Source organism: Mercurialis annua, linkage group LG3, assembly GCF_937616625.2.
Source record: "Mercurialis annua linkage group LG3, ddMerAnnu1.2, whole genome shotgun sequence".
NCBI classification, from domain to species: domain Eukaryota; kingdom Viridiplantae; phylum Streptophyta; class Magnoliopsida; order Malpighiales; family Euphorbiaceae; genus Mercurialis; species Mercurialis annua.
In genome coordinates this window covers 25,985,633-26,002,179 of record NC_065572.1, presented here as the reverse complement: position 1 = coordinate 26,002,179, position 16,547 = coordinate 25,985,633, and the positions used below count along the sequence as shown (strand labels likewise).

At 34.0% G+C, this 16,547-nt stretch overlaps 1 protein-coding gene across 3 annotated transcripts; it reads left to right on the top strand.

Moving 5' to 3' along the window:
- The first annotated feature begins 10,420 nt into the window (after window positions 1–10,420).
- On the top strand, window positions 10,421–15,917 carry LOC126675125 (uncharacterized). Of its 3 annotated transcripts, XM_056105254.1 has the most exons (10): window positions 10,421–10,445; window positions 10,602–10,768; window positions 10,885–10,949; window positions 12,193–12,538; window positions 13,649–13,893; window positions 13,967–14,179; window positions 14,646–14,738; window positions 14,851–14,958; window positions 15,037–15,368; window positions 15,714–15,917. In XM_056105254.1, coding segments are annotated over exons 4-10 (1,326 nt in total). In that variant the 5' UTR covers window positions 10,421–10,445; window positions 10,602–10,768; window positions 10,885–10,949; window positions 12,193–12,204; the 3' UTR covers window positions 15,715–15,917. The 3 variants fall into 3 exon arrangements, with proteins under 3 accessions (XP_055961229.1, XP_050225674.1, XP_050225675.1); XM_050369717.2 differs by having other exon boundaries at window positions 10,602–10,949; XM_050369718.2 differs by lacking the exon at window positions 10,421–10,445 and having other exon boundaries at window positions 10,471–10,949.
- The last annotated feature ends 630 nt before the right edge of the window (window positions 15,918–16,547 follow it).

The window sequence follows — 16,547 nt, the reverse complement described above, 5'->3', positions numbered from 1 at the left end:
ATACCATTTTATTCTCTGCGACCTCTAAACTAATTTCGTATTCTTTTGGACCTCTTAACTCTTTTTTTTGTTCTATTTAACCCCTCATTCGGAATGTGCACACCATGCGCGATGACGTGGATAAAATTGCTGACATGGCTTTGCTGACATGGGGTTAAATAGAATAAAAAAAGTAGTTAAGAGGTCCAATGGAACACTAAAATAGTTTAGAGGTCATAGGAAATAAAAAGGTAAGGTTAGAGGTCAAAAAATATATTAAGTCTAAATATTTTTTTTTAATTTAAAATAAAAAATGATGTACTTTACATATTATTTGAAAAAATCATTTAAGGCTTTAAAAGTCATGAAATTTAGCGTGTTTTCCAATTTTAACGCAAATTTTAAAAATTCAGAATTGATTTGAAAAGTTTGAAATTGCAAAAAATTAAAAACTGGTGTATTAAAATTTTTATAATTGGAAATTCGTGAAATACACTAAAAATTATAATTTTTTAAAAAAATCAGTCTTTTTTTTAATATTATCACAGTATAGTAAATTTATATATTTTATAATATCGTTAAACAGACAAAACTTCTTTTATCATTATTGAAATGTAAACAAATATTTACATGTACAAGAAGTTATATTATGTAATTATTTGACTAAATTTCAATATTTTTTTATTTTTCTAGAAGATTAAATGGATAAAAGTTAAATAATTGTATTTTTGAGAAGGTTAATGGGTAAAAATTAAAAGTTTGAAGGTGCAATAGGAAAATAAAATAAGTTCAGGGGTCAAATAGAACAAAATAGTGTAGTTCGTGGGTTCAATAGAACAAATTATGCATTTTAATTATCCTTCACGCGCTTCAACGCGTTTGAAAACACGCGTTTTTGCCACGTTGGATGAAAAAGGTCAGATCGGCAAAAAAATTACAATTGACGGGTTAAATAGAACAAAAAATAAAGTTAAAAGGTCCAATAGAATATCAAATTAGTTTAAGAGTCTCAGAGAATAAAAGTGTATAGTTTAGGGGTCAAATGATGTATTAAGCCATTTGTTAAACACCACTTTTTATATTTGTAATTTACTTTTGTATTGTGCACTGCTACCTGTAACACAAAAGCACAACAAATCGTGGGTCTTTCAATTAGAAGAACTGGGTATTCGTTGGATATAATTCCGAGGTAGTTGACACTTTTAGGTGAATGATTAGCAGAAATCAAAATTGAGATTAATGTGCGATATTTTTGTTTGGTTGAGCTTTGATTTTTTTTATCTCAATAATTTTCATAATTTTGACAATTGATATTATTACAGTAGGAACAAAATGTCATATTTCAAAATTATGACTGCTGTGTAAATTCTAATGTGTCTTCTTTTTTTTCACGTTTTTTTTTAAATGAAGCTTCAGTGTAGAATCGTTGTTGTCATTGTGAGCTACAAATTTTGAACCCTTCATTAGTCTTCATATTTGGCGCACTCTTCATTTTACGGTAAAAGCTGCACTTTATTCTTCAAAATGGTCATCTTCAAGGAGACTGCATCTTCTACCTCGACAAATCTTCATATCTTAGACGATGAAGCTTCAAACGTGGAGGAGGGTACTACACTTGCGGTCTACACTCCCGTCATTGGTCGTCATGCCCCCACTTGGTCTTCTTCAAATGATGGTCTTCATCTTTCTTCTTGGAGTCTAGAGACGGCGCGAGACACTTATGGTTGCGACAATGCTATCATCAAATCTTCAAGGGTCACATTGCTACAATCTTCTCTTCATAAGACTTCATCTTCACATGACGTGTTACCACTTCTAAGGCATCGCATCCAAAATGGAGAGCTATCATGGGGGTCATCTTCTTCATTATTCGTTGGAGCTACTTACACCGAATGCTATTGGGAATGGGCGGAGGATGTATTAGCAAGCAACGAGCACAATTTGACTTCATCTCATCTATATGCGCCTATCTTTGCTTCACTCTTCACTTATGATTTCAAGGAGAATGTCATGCGTGGATTTTGTGAGCATTGGGATTCTTCTACAAACACACTTTGTACAGCTAAAGGAGAAGAATCTATCTCTTTGTGGGACTTGAAGATGTTTGGCGGTCTTTCGATAGATGGTTCCTTTTATGATGAAGTCATCACATCTGCAAATAAATTAAATGGGATTGATCGTGATGGCAAGCCTTCTCTACCCATAAGCTGCAAGTTCTTATTTCTCGCTTTTCATAAAGGCTGCAAGAAAATGGGTAACCATTACGAGATGACCATCAGCGATTGGATCAAATGTTGGTTTTGTGGCCCTTCAAGATATAGAGAGCCTCCAAAAAGAGATAACAAGAAGAGGAGTGCAAGACCAAGGGAGACCTATAATCCTTCTGGTGTTATTGACAAATGCCAACGTCGGGCAAAAGGATGGTACAAGCCATTCTCTAATCTTCACGTCAAGGTTAGTGACCGAGAAGAAGTTTACTTGGCCGCCTTCATATCTTGTTGGCTTTGTAAATTTGTGCTTCCCGGAAAAGACGCAGGTTTAATTCGCCCAAGTACTTTCAAAGTTGCAAGTATGATGGCAACTTCTCGTCGTTTTTGCTTGGCAGTTCCAGTTCTAGCAAGTATTTATCATGGTCTGCGAGGAATTTCGACTGCATCTGACTTCAAGACTTGTGCAGTTTCTTTTCCCACTCATTATGTTTATGGATGGCTTGCTCATCGATTTGAGACGCATTTTAGTTCCAATCGCGAACGAGTTCCCTTGATGACCTCTTATGCTGGTGAGAGAATGGCTCGTACTTTTGAAGATTCAGCTGCCCTTGCTCTATTTAGAAATCCGTCGCAGCTCATTATTCCTTCTTTCAATCCTTCAACAAAAAGAACGACATTAACTGATGATAAAGACTTGTCCCTTGGTTATTGGGAGTACCTTGCTAGTCTTAGATCGAGTTATTTGGTTGCACGCCTTAATCATGTCTACATATATGAACCATACAGTCCTCATCGATTCAGCAGACAATTCGGATTTTTCCAAGACATTCCCGGTGATCTTAAACAACACTTGGAGGGCTTGAATTTGGATCAAATAGTTCGTCTTTGGCAATCTTGCACTAGATCTTTGACTCTAGCAAGAATAAAACTTCCTATGGTTTTTGATGATGGGAAAACTTTTGTCACCAAAGATTACTTTGATTGGTGGTCTAGAAAATGGCTAAAGACACCAGTAAAAGAATCAAGGCTAGTCATCAAATTGAAAACCAAGAATGCAGGAGAGAAGATTTCTGAAGCCGCCACCAATGAAATTATTGATGTTGCGTCTACTTGTGCACCGATAGGAGCAACAAAGAAGCGCACAACACAAGCAAGGGCTTATGAAGTTTCTTCTGGAAGTCGAGCAGAAAAGAAGACTCCTTCAAAGAATAATGATTCTACTCATACATTTGAGGATGGCATCAAGGACATGGATCAAGACCGTCTGGATTTCGAAGGAACTGATCAAGATGACTCTGACCGGCATTGGAATAGGCAAAAGAAGACTAAGTTGTGGATTCCTGGGGATCCTAAGGATTTTGGTAGCATCCCAAGTGGTTCATTTCCGCAATGCGACAAATTGGTAATGTTTATAATTTAACTTTGTCTTTATAAACTTTTTTTTATTTACCATTTTACTCATCACCTCTTCTTTTTCTATGTTGAAGCTCGATCTCCATGATCTAAACTTTGAAAGCAATTGTGAAGAATATGGAGACATAGAAGACACAGCACTCAGCTCTGAATCTTTCAAGTTGGTGGCTAGAGCATTAGAAGATGGTCATCACACAAACTTCATACAACCCTCACATGCGATTCTAGTTGATAACACTACTCCTTTAGAGGAGAATGCTTTGGAACAACAAAAGGAGGTCGCACCAAAGGATAAGCGTAACGCTTTTGAGAAGACTCAACTATGTGGTGCTGACATGTTTCTTTGCTTTGAACGTCAAGTAGCCACTTTATCTTGGGAAGCGCTACAAAAAAGACTCATTACTACGCCTTTATCAGAGATTCCTTCAATGGCCGAAGCTATATCTACTTTTCTTGATATGATGAAGAAGTATGAGAGTCTTGACACATCGATTCTAAAAGAACGCCTCAATAGTCTTCTTCAAAATATTAGAGAAGTAAACAAGAAGAAATCTGAACTTCATTCTAGCATGTCAGTGATTGTTCGAGATAAAGAACTTGAGAGGCTTCAAGGAAAACTGGATGCTTTTATCGAAGTTGAGAATGAAGCTGCCAATGATCGTTCCACTTTGCAAACCAGGATTGATGAAGCCAAAGAGGAACTGAAAAAGCTCGAGTCGTCCTTAGAGGTGGTCGAGAAGAAGATTCAAGATAATCAAGAAAATTCTTCGAAGACCCGTGATGAGATTTCCCATGTTGAGGTTGCTTCAGTTCATGATCCAAATGATGAAGCTAAGCTACAAGAGCTTGAAAGCTTATTGGAAGCAAACTTTGATGATTTTAACCATTTTCAATGGTCACCTTAGATCTTATTCTTTTGTTTTTGTCATTTGATGCATTTCCTTTATTTTGTCTTATGTTTATGTAATAAGACTCCTTTGATCATTTAATAAGACTTATATTTCCTTCTTCATATCCTCTCTTTTATATTTATCTTATCAATGCACATGTCTTTTAATATATTGGAGTGTTTTGAACAAAATTTTTTTTTTCTTTATTTGAATGAACTTTTTTTGGTTGTGACTGAACTTGATATGATTCAAGCTGCCTACGTACTTTCTTGCGAAAGATCAAGTCAAACGTAGTTCAAGACTTTAGAATTTTTTTTTTTTGATTGATTTTTTTTTGTTATGACTGAACTTGGTGTGATTCAAGCTGCCTACGTACTTTCTCGCGAAAGATCAAGTCAAACGTAGTTCAAGTACAATTTTTTTTTAGGGGAGAGCCGTGCACAGTTTTAGCTCATGCGGGCCAGGAGCGTCGCCGAGCTTCAAGCATAGTGATTTTCCAAGAACTTTTCGTTGATAGGTTCAACACGCAGTCCATTTTGATCAACAATCTTGTATGCGCCATTGGAGTAGACTTCTTGAACAACATAAGGGCCATCCCAATTTGAAAGGAACTTGTTTCCCATTCGGTATGAGATGATTATGGGTCTTCTTATTGGAAGAACTAAATCTCCAAGTTGAAAAGAGCGCGGGCGCACCTTCTTGTTAAAGGCCTTTGACATTCTAGCTTGATAACACTCCAATTTTTGTTGTGCTTCATCATCATTTACTTCTACCATAGTGACATGGTTGACAGTTGCATTCTTCATTTCTTCATTTCTCAAAGTTGAATGAGGCATCTGACAAGTGATTACTACCGTATGTTGTTTTCCCTTTAGCACATCACTTGTTGATACTACCCACTCAGTGCACCTTTTCATGCGGGATGGAAACTTGCTGCATATGTCTTTCGAATCAACGACATAGTTTTTATTTTCTTTAGACTTCCACTTATTTGAAACTCCAAGCCTTTTGTGCACTGAAGTTCTCTGAACTCGCGGATTGACATCGTTTTGTTCTCCAATCCTGTCAAAAACAGATACAAAATTGGGAGGACTACCGAGGCGATTAAAAACTGAAGTTCTCGATGTAGACACTTCATTGTCTTGTTGCTCTTCAATTTCTTCAATGGTGATATGTTGTGCATTTTCCTTGCGAATTTTCAGGCGCAATGGCTGACAAGTATTGTATCCAAGACCAGCCTTAGAACCTATAGGTTGGCTTTTCTCTTTCCACACCCTTTGAGGTTTCTTCATACTTCCTTCATTTTCATAGTCATCACATGTTTCTTCCTTTCCTAGGAGAAAGGTATTCTTTTGTCCATACCCTGCTTTAGACAACAATTTATAAGCGTTTGGATCAAATCCATTCGCTCTTTTAGTCGGCAGAACACCATGCTTTATTATAGAAGGTTGTGATGGCTTTGGAGCTTCTTCTGAGGGAAGCTTGCAAACACTAGAAGATGCTAAACCTGTAACTGGGAGAGTTAAATCTTTCAGGCCTTTGATCATCTTTTCTACTTCATGTGCATTCGGCGCTTGTACCCCCTTCTTGAATGCTTCATGAGGCGCACAAACAGGTGGAGAAGATGTGCATGCAGGGATATCAACTTCCTTTCCATAATCTTCTTTGACATATGCTTCTTTACAAGATTCATCGTCATTTGTAGACGAGTCATTATAAAATTTTGCATCGGCGAAGTAAGACTCTACCATTGTAAAAGGTTTAGAATCAGCATCTATCCTTTTCACTTGTCCATCTCGGCAATACTTAAAACATTGATGAAGTGTGGATGAAACTACACCATTCTCATGTATCCACGGCCTTCCTAACAACATTTTGTAAGTAGTCCTTGCATCAATCACATGGAATAATGCATTTGACTCCATATCATCCATTGTCATTGCAAGCCTAATCTTTCCAAGAGTCTTTTGACCTCCTTGATTAAAGCCTTGAATTACCAAACGACTCTTGAAAAGATCATCTATGGGTATGCCTAACTCTTTCATGGTCTTTAGAGGCAAGATATTGACAGCAGATCCATCGTCTATCAAGATTCTATTGACCATTTGTTTTAGAATAAAACCTTGAACAAATAATGGACGGTTATGAGGCTTAGAACCAAGAAATAAGTCCTCGTCGGTAAAGCATATCTTGGCCGTGCAAGGATTAAAAGCGAGTTCTTTACCCTCAGATTTTGCCTCTTCTTCTATGTCATCATGATCTTCTTCGTCAACATGGTAGCATGGAAAACCTTCATCGAATTGTAGCAATTTCTTTGGCAAAAACTCTTTGAGAGTTATGGGCACTCTTGGCTTTTGTGTGATGTCGCCTTCATTCTTTGTCAAAATCAACTTTTCTTTCACTACTTTTGAAGAGATTGATCTTTTAACAGTTTTAGTCTTTATCATCTTAGACCTAATTTGAGCCGCTTTAGGCACAACTACCTTCTTCTTTCTTCCTTTCCGATGAGTAACAAGAGTCCATCCTTCATCAGAATTGTCTTCAATCTCTCCGTCTTGAATGTTGATGCCCCCAGTAAGGTGTGAGTTGTCACTTGATACTTGTAGAGAATGAGATGCATATTCACTAGGGGAAGACTGTATCCATGCTTTGACAGGTTCAAAATCTCCAAACTTTAAAGCTACAACGTAGGAACTCTCGTTCATAATTGTGGTTACGTTAGAAGTTGCAGCATCTTCATCAAACACTACATCACCCCTTTCATGCAGTCGCATAATTTTATCTTTTAAGACAAAACACTTTTGGAGCGGATGACTAATAAGTCGATGATACTTGCAATAGTTTGGGTCATTCACTTTGTCAGCCTCTTCAGGACGCTTCATTTCCGGCAATTGGATGAGATTAGCCTCAAGCAAGTCATCCAACATTTTAGAAACGTCAGAGTCATTGAAAGGGTAAACTTTTTCTTGTCGCTCCTTTAAAGTACTCTTCTTTACTTCTTGGCGGTTGAAGGTAGGAGGCTTTCCTTCTTGTTTCTTTTCATGCTTGGTGAATTTGAAGGGTGTTGTGGTAACAACCATGGAGTGTTTCCCTTCAACCTTGGTTGATGTTTTGCCCACTTTACGAGCCTCTTGTCTTTCTTTTCCCTTTTGGGGATCTTCTATCATTGAACCTTGAGTTCCCGCAGCGGCGATAGTTAGCTCCATGTCATGTGCACGAGTTTCCAACTCCTCGAAGCTTCGAGGTTTGATACCTTGCAGAATATAGAGCAATTGAAAGTGCATGCCTTGAATGCACATATCTAAAGCGGATGCTTCCGAAAGACGATCTTTGCAGTTAAGGCTCAAGTTTCTCCATCTATGAATGTAGTCAATAACGGCCTCATCTTTCCATTGACGTGTACTTGTTAGCTCTATCATGCTAACAATTCGACGAGTACTATAGAAGCGATTTAGAAACTCACGTTCCAACTGTTCCCAACTATCAATAGTGCCAGACTCTAAGTCCGTGTACCAATCAAAAGCATTTCCTTTCAAGGAGCGAACAAATTGCTTGACCATCAAGTCACCATAAGTACCAGCATTGTTGCATGTCTCAACAAAATGAGCTACATGTTGTCTTGGGTTGCCTTTGCCATCAAACTGTTGAAACTTTGGAGGTTGATAGCTCGTGGGCATCTTCTTGAGGTCAATCCTATGAGAATAGGGTTTGGCATATGAATATGATGGTTGTGTACCACTCTCAACTTGATCTTTGACAGCCTCCTTGATGAGATTCTTCAATTGGTCTCCATGAATAGAACCATTGGTGATTGAAATCTGCGGATCTTTTGAAGCATCACTAGAAGAAGAACCATTCATGGTAGTAGGGGCAAAGATATTCGCAATATCATCCCCTTCTTGTGATTGTGGAGTTTTAGAAACGACAACCGCCTTATCAGTTAAATTGTCCACCTTTTTCATCAAAAAGGAGATTTGCTCATCCTTTTCTTTAATGGAATCAGCAAGAGCTTCCAACACTTTACTCATCTTAGCAACTTGCTCTTCCAAAGAAGTAGTGCTAGTCATCATAACGCTCATAACATTAGAAGAACCTTTTGGCGATGTTGGCGTATATGGAGTGGTTGGAGAATCCTTGCTTGATGGCGACTTAGGATCTCCTTTTTTCTTTGGTGGAGATTGAGTTGGAGATGGAGCTTCTTCATCCGATGGTTGGAAAACGAACATCTTTTGAAGAAGGGGAAGAGTGCGGGCATAAATATCCTCAACCAATCTGTCCTTGATTATCGCTCCAGGGCTAGCATCAGTAGTATTTCGGACGATAAAACGCACTGGTGCCTTGGATTGGCGACCGTAGTTGTTGTTTCGAGAAGTCATGGATCTTGGTTGTTGTTTCTTTGAATTTGCGAAGGAAAGAGATGAAAGGTAGAGATGTCCCACTGGGCGTGCCAGAAATTTGTTAACACGAATTTCTTGTCCTGAAATTGAGACGCAAGAAAATATGAACAAATGTCAATTTATTGAATTTAATCAAATAGCGGAGTACAATCTCTATGGGGTAATTTCTACACGTGTAGAAATTAAATCCTTTGATGCTTTCCTTCAATATTTGTGGATCAAGGGCTTATGAAGCTTGTTCTTGAATCCGTTGTAGAATCTCCTTCAATTTGGTGAAGGAAATAGTTGAATCGTTGACGAGTGATGAACACGCCGTATGAAGATTCGAATATGGAGACTTGATTTGATATGCAGTCGTTTGGTTGGATCTTTGACGGGTGATGAACACAACGTATGAAGATTCGAATATGAAGTCTTGATTTGATATAGTCACTTGTAGAAATTATGCAGAGCTTCTTTATCGCTTTGTTTGCAGAGTTTCCACGACTTGAGAGTGATGTGTGCAGTCGCTTGAAGAAATTATGCAGAGTTTCTATGTTGCTTTGTTTGCAGAACTCCGGCGGCTAGAGAATTATTTATGTCTTTTTGTAGAAATTATGCAGAGCTTCTTTATCGCTTTGTTTGCAGAGTTTCCACGACTTGAGAGTGATGTCTTGTCTTTTTTGTGTTGTGAGAGAACTCCTATTTATAGGAGTGTAGAGAATATGTATTTATGCACATATCTCTATACTTGGAAAGAATATTAATTTTATTCTAATTAGTTAAATAATATATTCACTTAACTAATAGACAAAAATAACATATTCTTTAATATTAGGTAAGTATGATTTGTTGACTTACCCAAAATAATTTATTTAATATTATTTAGACTTTATTTAATTTTTAAATTATTAAATATATTTAAAAGTCTAATAATATTAAGCCCAATTTATTTTATGAGCCAAAAATTTATGGGTCAACAGATATGTTTTAAAAATGTGAAGGAACAGAGCTCATATCAGGTTGCTCTTTCAAGGCTTGGAAATGTTGTTGCTTTGGGGAATCCATATAAAGAAATTCATGTAGCTTCTTGATTTATTTATGTTTCTCTTATTTTACTCATATTAAATGGGTTATATTTTTAGTTTGGTTAATTAGTTACTTTTTATCGGTTTGCTCCATACAATAAAATTTGTTTCTCAAATAGCTTTGTAATTGGATTAATCTCAAATAAAATAATAAAAAAGCCTACCAAAAAAATATATTATGTTAATTATATAATTTATCATCTGGTTTTTTATGATTGTAAAAGTAATGTTATTTTTAAAAAATCCGTTTTCAACTTTTTCATACAATAAACAGTGCAAAAATTCGAAATTTAATTTTTGGCCTTTATGCATTTGATTCTAATAGTTTATGAGATATATCATAATTAATAGTTTGGTAGTTTATGTTTCAAAAATCTATTTAATGGTCCTACAATTTTAATTCTGCTAACTGGAAGACCCGTTTGTTAATTTGGGGAATCAAATCGTTTAACGAATTGAAACTGAGATATCAAATCGTTTGAAAGTGAGGTAACAAATCGTTTAATAAATTTAATTGTCTTAAACCAAACCCTATAGATTAGAAACAATATATCCATCTTTTTATATGACTAGGCAATGCTCTTTGAAACATGAGGTCAATTTTCCAGTTGGAGATCATCTCTTTCTTCATTAAATGTGTTGCAGATACAGACAGACGAGCGTCTATTTTTCCAGATGACCATCTACTTTCAGCGGCTCCAAAACCATTTGAATGTAAGCAAACAGACGATCGTCTGTCTCTCTAGACGAGTCGTTTGTTGCTCGTCTGGTAACTCGTCTAAGGGACCAAAAGATTTGAATAAAAGTTGCAGGTGACAGACGATCGTCTATTATATATTTTTCAGTTTTCTTCATAAAAACGCTGAGAAAACATTTGAAAGCCATTATTTACGGATTAATACCAGTTGATTGTTTATATCAAAATTAGGAAAGTAAAGACGTATGGTCTAACAACAAGCTTAAGGGAAGACTTGAAGGTGTGTTTTTGAAATTGTAAGTATCATTTTGCTTTTCAATTATTATTTTTTAAGACAAAAAACCTAGTTGAAATTTTTTATAATACATAGACACATAAAATAAATTAATTAATTATTTAAGTATATAGTTTTATTTTTATTAATATTTATATATTATGAATTTGTTTTTGAAATATAAATTAATTAATAATAAATTTATATTTAAAGAATCATAAAAGATATATAGTTGTTGTTACTTTTAAAAATAGAGTAGTGTTTAAATAATCTCTTTCAATTAATAATTTTTAAAAGCTAAATATATCAAAAATGTTAACAAGCATTTAATATGTTTAGTTTTTTTGTTAAATTAATAAATAAATTTAATTATATTAATAAATTATAATGTTAGATTGATATAATAAATTGGTAATTTAAACACTAAACCCTAAACCTTAAAACCCTAAAACCCTAAACCCTAAAACACAAAACCCTAAAACCTAAACTCTAAACCCTAAACCCTAATTTGATTTAAGTTATATATTGAAGTAATTTAAATTTAAATAAATAACATTAAATTAATTTATATATATTTAAAATAATATTTTATATATCAAAATTAAAAATTAAAAAGAAAACATGAATAATTTATAAAATTATTTAATCACAACCGTGCATTGCGGTACGTTGACCTAGTAATAATTGAATTAAAATGTCCGTATGATAAAATATAAAACCTGCACTATGAATCTAATGGATGTTTAAACAGATAATATGTTACTATTTTACTGATATGGTCATTAAAAAGTGACACATAAACATAGTGAACCACTTTGTACGTAATTTACGTATTTGAATTAAGTATATTTTTGTATTTTAAAAAGTGCCTGGGCTGTGTTTGATATCTTTTCTTTCTCATCATCAATTTCCTTTCCTTCTTCTTTTGGTGCCAAGAGATTTTCAGATGTTAAATGGTGGGAAAATCCGAAAATAATATTTAAAACATTAGTCTGTAATTAAAAAGAATTAATTAATAATATGCCCTCCAATTTTAAAATTCTATTTTCCTCCTAATTTAATCTTTATCTCTTTTAAAACTGACAATATTCATCACCCACGTTCTTTTAAAACTCAACTCACGTACTATAACCATAAAACTCTCCTCTTTCAGTTTCTTCTCCATATCATCTTTTATCTAAAATTTTAAGTTAAGGACGGCAAAATCAAAGAGACATTGAAGATCAAGAAAGAATAGATTGATTTATGTATCTTTTTGTCAACAGATTCCATAAAAGATGGGACCTGGGGCTGGTATTAAAAAGAGGGTGATTTCCTTAAACAACTTACAAAAAACTGCCAAAGCAAAATCACAATTGAAACCAACGAGTGTTAGTTCACCTATATTTGAAACAGAAGATCAATCTCAGGCTACCGTAGTGAACCGAACTTCTGCTCGAGTGATCGCTCAGTCTCAGCCTTATCCCGTTCCAGTGACATCTATTGTGAACCAAAGAAGTGTTGAAACTCACAGCCGTATTGACTCAGCAGCTGCTGAAGCATTAAATCCTACGATAAATCCGATTGCTCAAGATGAATCCATGGTATTGGAAGAAACAAATATTGACGATGGTTAGTTGATTTTCTATTCAATACTTTTAATATTATACATTAAATTATTTTATTATATGTAATTGTCAATTTTTTTGGTAAATGCACCAAGAGATTATATTAAGCACAAAATCCACGAGCTACAAAGTTAACAGGCCAAAGGCCAAAGTCACAAAGGCCAATACTAAAACCCACAACAGCCAAACAAGCCTAAAGACTCAAACAGAATACTATAGTCAATTCATCCTCTGCCAGTTCTGATACAACTGCAAGAATCTCTGGGAATTGGATCTGTAAGAGAACATCTTCAGCAGAACCTCATTCCTGATACTAGCAACAATTTCATTTTCCTTCACCACTTTGTCTTCAAAAACTGCCTTATTCCTCCCTTTCCAAATATGGTAGATGGAGCTGATAAAGGCTACTCTTCTCACCTTTGCAAGCCAACTTTTTCCATTAGATCTTCTTCCAAACCAGGACCACTCCCTCCTCCACTGAAGCGCCTCTCTGTTAATCATACAAGAATGCAGAATTTTCTTGAAAACAACAGCAGACACAGAGCAATTGAAGAACAAGTGCTCATTCGTTTCTTTCTCTAACTTGCACAACCCACATAAATCATTATCAACTATTCCCCATTGCTTCAATTTATCTTTAGTTCTAAGTTTCTGGTGAATAGCAATCCAAGCAATGAAGCTATTTTTAGGTATATGTCCTGGACTCCACAGGGTTTTCCACCAACTAACTCTAGGGCCTTTGATTCTAAAATGCTCCCAGGTAGTTTTGATAGTGAACATACCTGTAACACCAAGGTTCCAACAAATCTTGTCTTCTCTGTCAGCAGAAACATTAAAATTATCCCTCACCAACTTCCAGGCTTCCTCAGTTTGGTCATCCAGGGGATCAGGAAGGGTCCAAGCATTTCTTCTCCAAACATCATAAACTTTCGAATGCTTTGGTACATCAGAATCACTGATGGACAGATTGGGGAATCTATCCACTAAAGCTTTACCATCACACCAGGGATCATGCCAGAAAGACAAATCACCTCTGCCCAACTCATACTCAAAGTGAATGTAATTGTCAATTGATTTAAGATATGTTAAATTTTTTTGCCATTTTATTTCTTAGATATCCTTTCTAAGAGGAAGGGTCGAGGGAAAGCGAGAGGGTTTGAAGTTAAAAGACGAACCAAGGATGGTTCCAAAATTGGTGGAGTTATGATCACAAAAAGGAATAATTTACCAGTAGGTCCTTCGGAAAAAACGTTCAAAATGGAAATTGATGTTCTCACTCGATTAATGGCACCGCTAGGTGTATTTTATTGGTCTGATGTAACTGAAGAAAACAAAAAAGCCATGATTACAACTCTTCAGGTACATAAATTATTTTATATCATAACTGTTTTTATACACTTGTATAGTGATAATTTGTTCTTTCTATTCGTAGAATGAATTTGAGGTTGATTTAAGTGATTTACATGCCAAAAAAGTTGTATATGGGATGATGGCTAGACAATTTTTAAATTATAAGTATCGTTGCCACTTGCACTATAAAGGATTTCCTACTCGAGATGCAGCTGAAAAGAATCCACCAGAAGATGTTAAAATAGACGATTGGAAGAAACTTTGTGAGCACTTTGTTGAAAACGAAAGATTTAAGGTAATAATTTATTTTATTTTATTGACTCTCATCTTTGTGTTAGAAATAAGTTAATTAACATGCACTGTGTATGAACTACTATTACTTGCAAGTAAAATTTAATTAAAATGCACGAGCCAAATGGGATGTGTTTGTTATCAGCCTGGCTGAATGATGTCCAACCTATAATTGATCATCATTCGTAACAGTTGCATCATTATTTGGTTTTAGTGACAACTAATCTGTTTAACTTATTCCATTATGAACTTATTTATTTGGATTTGGGTGAAAAATGATACGAATAGCAGCCAACTAAGTGCAAGTAATTAGCCTATCCCTTTAAACCAACCATTAGAATCTATAACAAAACTTCTAGGAGTTAATTTTTTTATATCAATAAATTATTTGTATTAATATGATATTTCTTTTATTTTAAGTCTTAGAATTTCAATTATTAGATAAATATTAATTTTCAAAATCGTAATAGGCTCAAAGTGCTGCAAATGTTCTTAATCGAAAAAATTTGGATGTTCCGCACACTTCGGGGTCAAAGTCCTACTGCCAACGCTTGTATGAAATGGTATGGAGAATTTAATTTATATTTTAAATGTAATATACTTTTTAATATGTATTTAAATTTATCATCTTTTTGAGTTTTTGAAATGAATTTATTATATATATATATTTTATAGGAAACATCTGAAGCTATAGATGAAGAACCGCCTGAAATGAGACTCTATTCTCAAGCACATCGTAAAAGAGATGGTTCATGGATTCACCCACAAGCTGAAGAAAAATACGTAAGATGTTTTTTTTATATATAAAATTATCTAAATGACATCTTATATAATTTTACTAAAATATACGACAATACTTAGATACAAATGGAAGTTATTCGTTCACAAGCACTTGAGGGAGGCGTTGGCGTAGATGGAAAAAAAATTCTTGAAAAAGTATTGGATAAACCAAACTCCGGTTATCCTCGTGGACTTGGATATGGGACTAAAAGGATAACAACCAGAGAGTTAGAGTTTGAAGTTCGTTTACATACTGAAAAGTCTGAGTCCGAAAAACGAGCAAATGAATTAAATGCTCAAATTCAAGGTCAACAAGCGACGATTGATAAGCTTACTCAATCGCAAAACAAACTCATGCTTCTTGTTCAAAAACTCATAGATGAACAACATGGCGGTGAAACTTCAATTGATTGGTACGTTACAGCTCTTTTAAATATATAGAATTAGATTAGAATCAAAATCCTCGCATTCAGTAAGTTTTAACTCTCATGGAATATCATCAGTGTCATGAAAGTGGTCTACTACTAATCATTCTTCATTATGATATTGAAAAGTTTGAATACAAGGACCATAAAATTGACTTCTTTTTTTGTTTTTTGGCGCGATACCTTGAAGGATGCATGAGCCCATATTATAAATTGCAGAGCAGTTACAGTTAAAAACGCATCAACTAATTAATTAAATTTATAAGCTCATCAAATACTGTTAACTTCATAGTCTATGGGCAAATAAATATTTAATTTTATTTTTGATTGCAGATTGAAGTTAATGGCTTCACAAAGAAATAGCAACAAAATGGGCATCTTCTTCTATATCAAATATAATGTTTATTTAAGTTATTTTTATTGTTAGCAAATTTTATGTTTATTTGAATAATTATTATTTTAGAATATTAAAGACTTATACATTTATGAGTTACATTGTGATTTTTATCGATTTAGTGTTTTATATTATTTCAGCAATATGGTACTGAATTGAATATTCTATTATAGATAAAACTGAAATAATGTAGAATTATACCAAATTTTTATTATAAAATTTGGTCATAATTATTATAATCGTATAAATGATGACAAAATAATTTTTATCAAAATAGACATTTGTGACAAACTTTTTTTATCAAAATAAAATTATGCGAATTATAAAACAGTGACAAAATGTTTTTTATCATTATTTTAGTTTGTCTAGTGACAAATTAGTTACATCATAAAAATTATAATAATTTTATTGTGACTAAATAAATTTATCACAGTTTTTTAATTATTATAAAATTAATTTTATTACAATTATTATAATGACATAAATAACTTTGTCACGACTAAAATTGTGATAAAAATATTTTGTCAAGTAATTAGATTTTGTCACTAAAAATAGGATATTTGTTATGAAAAATTAATATTTATTATGATAAAATTTTATCAATTGTGATAAAATTAATCGTCATAATACATATATAATATGACAAAAAAAAATTATCACAATATTAAATTTATAGTGACAAACTATTATTTTGTCATAATAACGTTATTGAGACGAGGTTGTTTTTACGAACTCGGTGACAAATATAATTTGTCACAATATACCATTTGTGA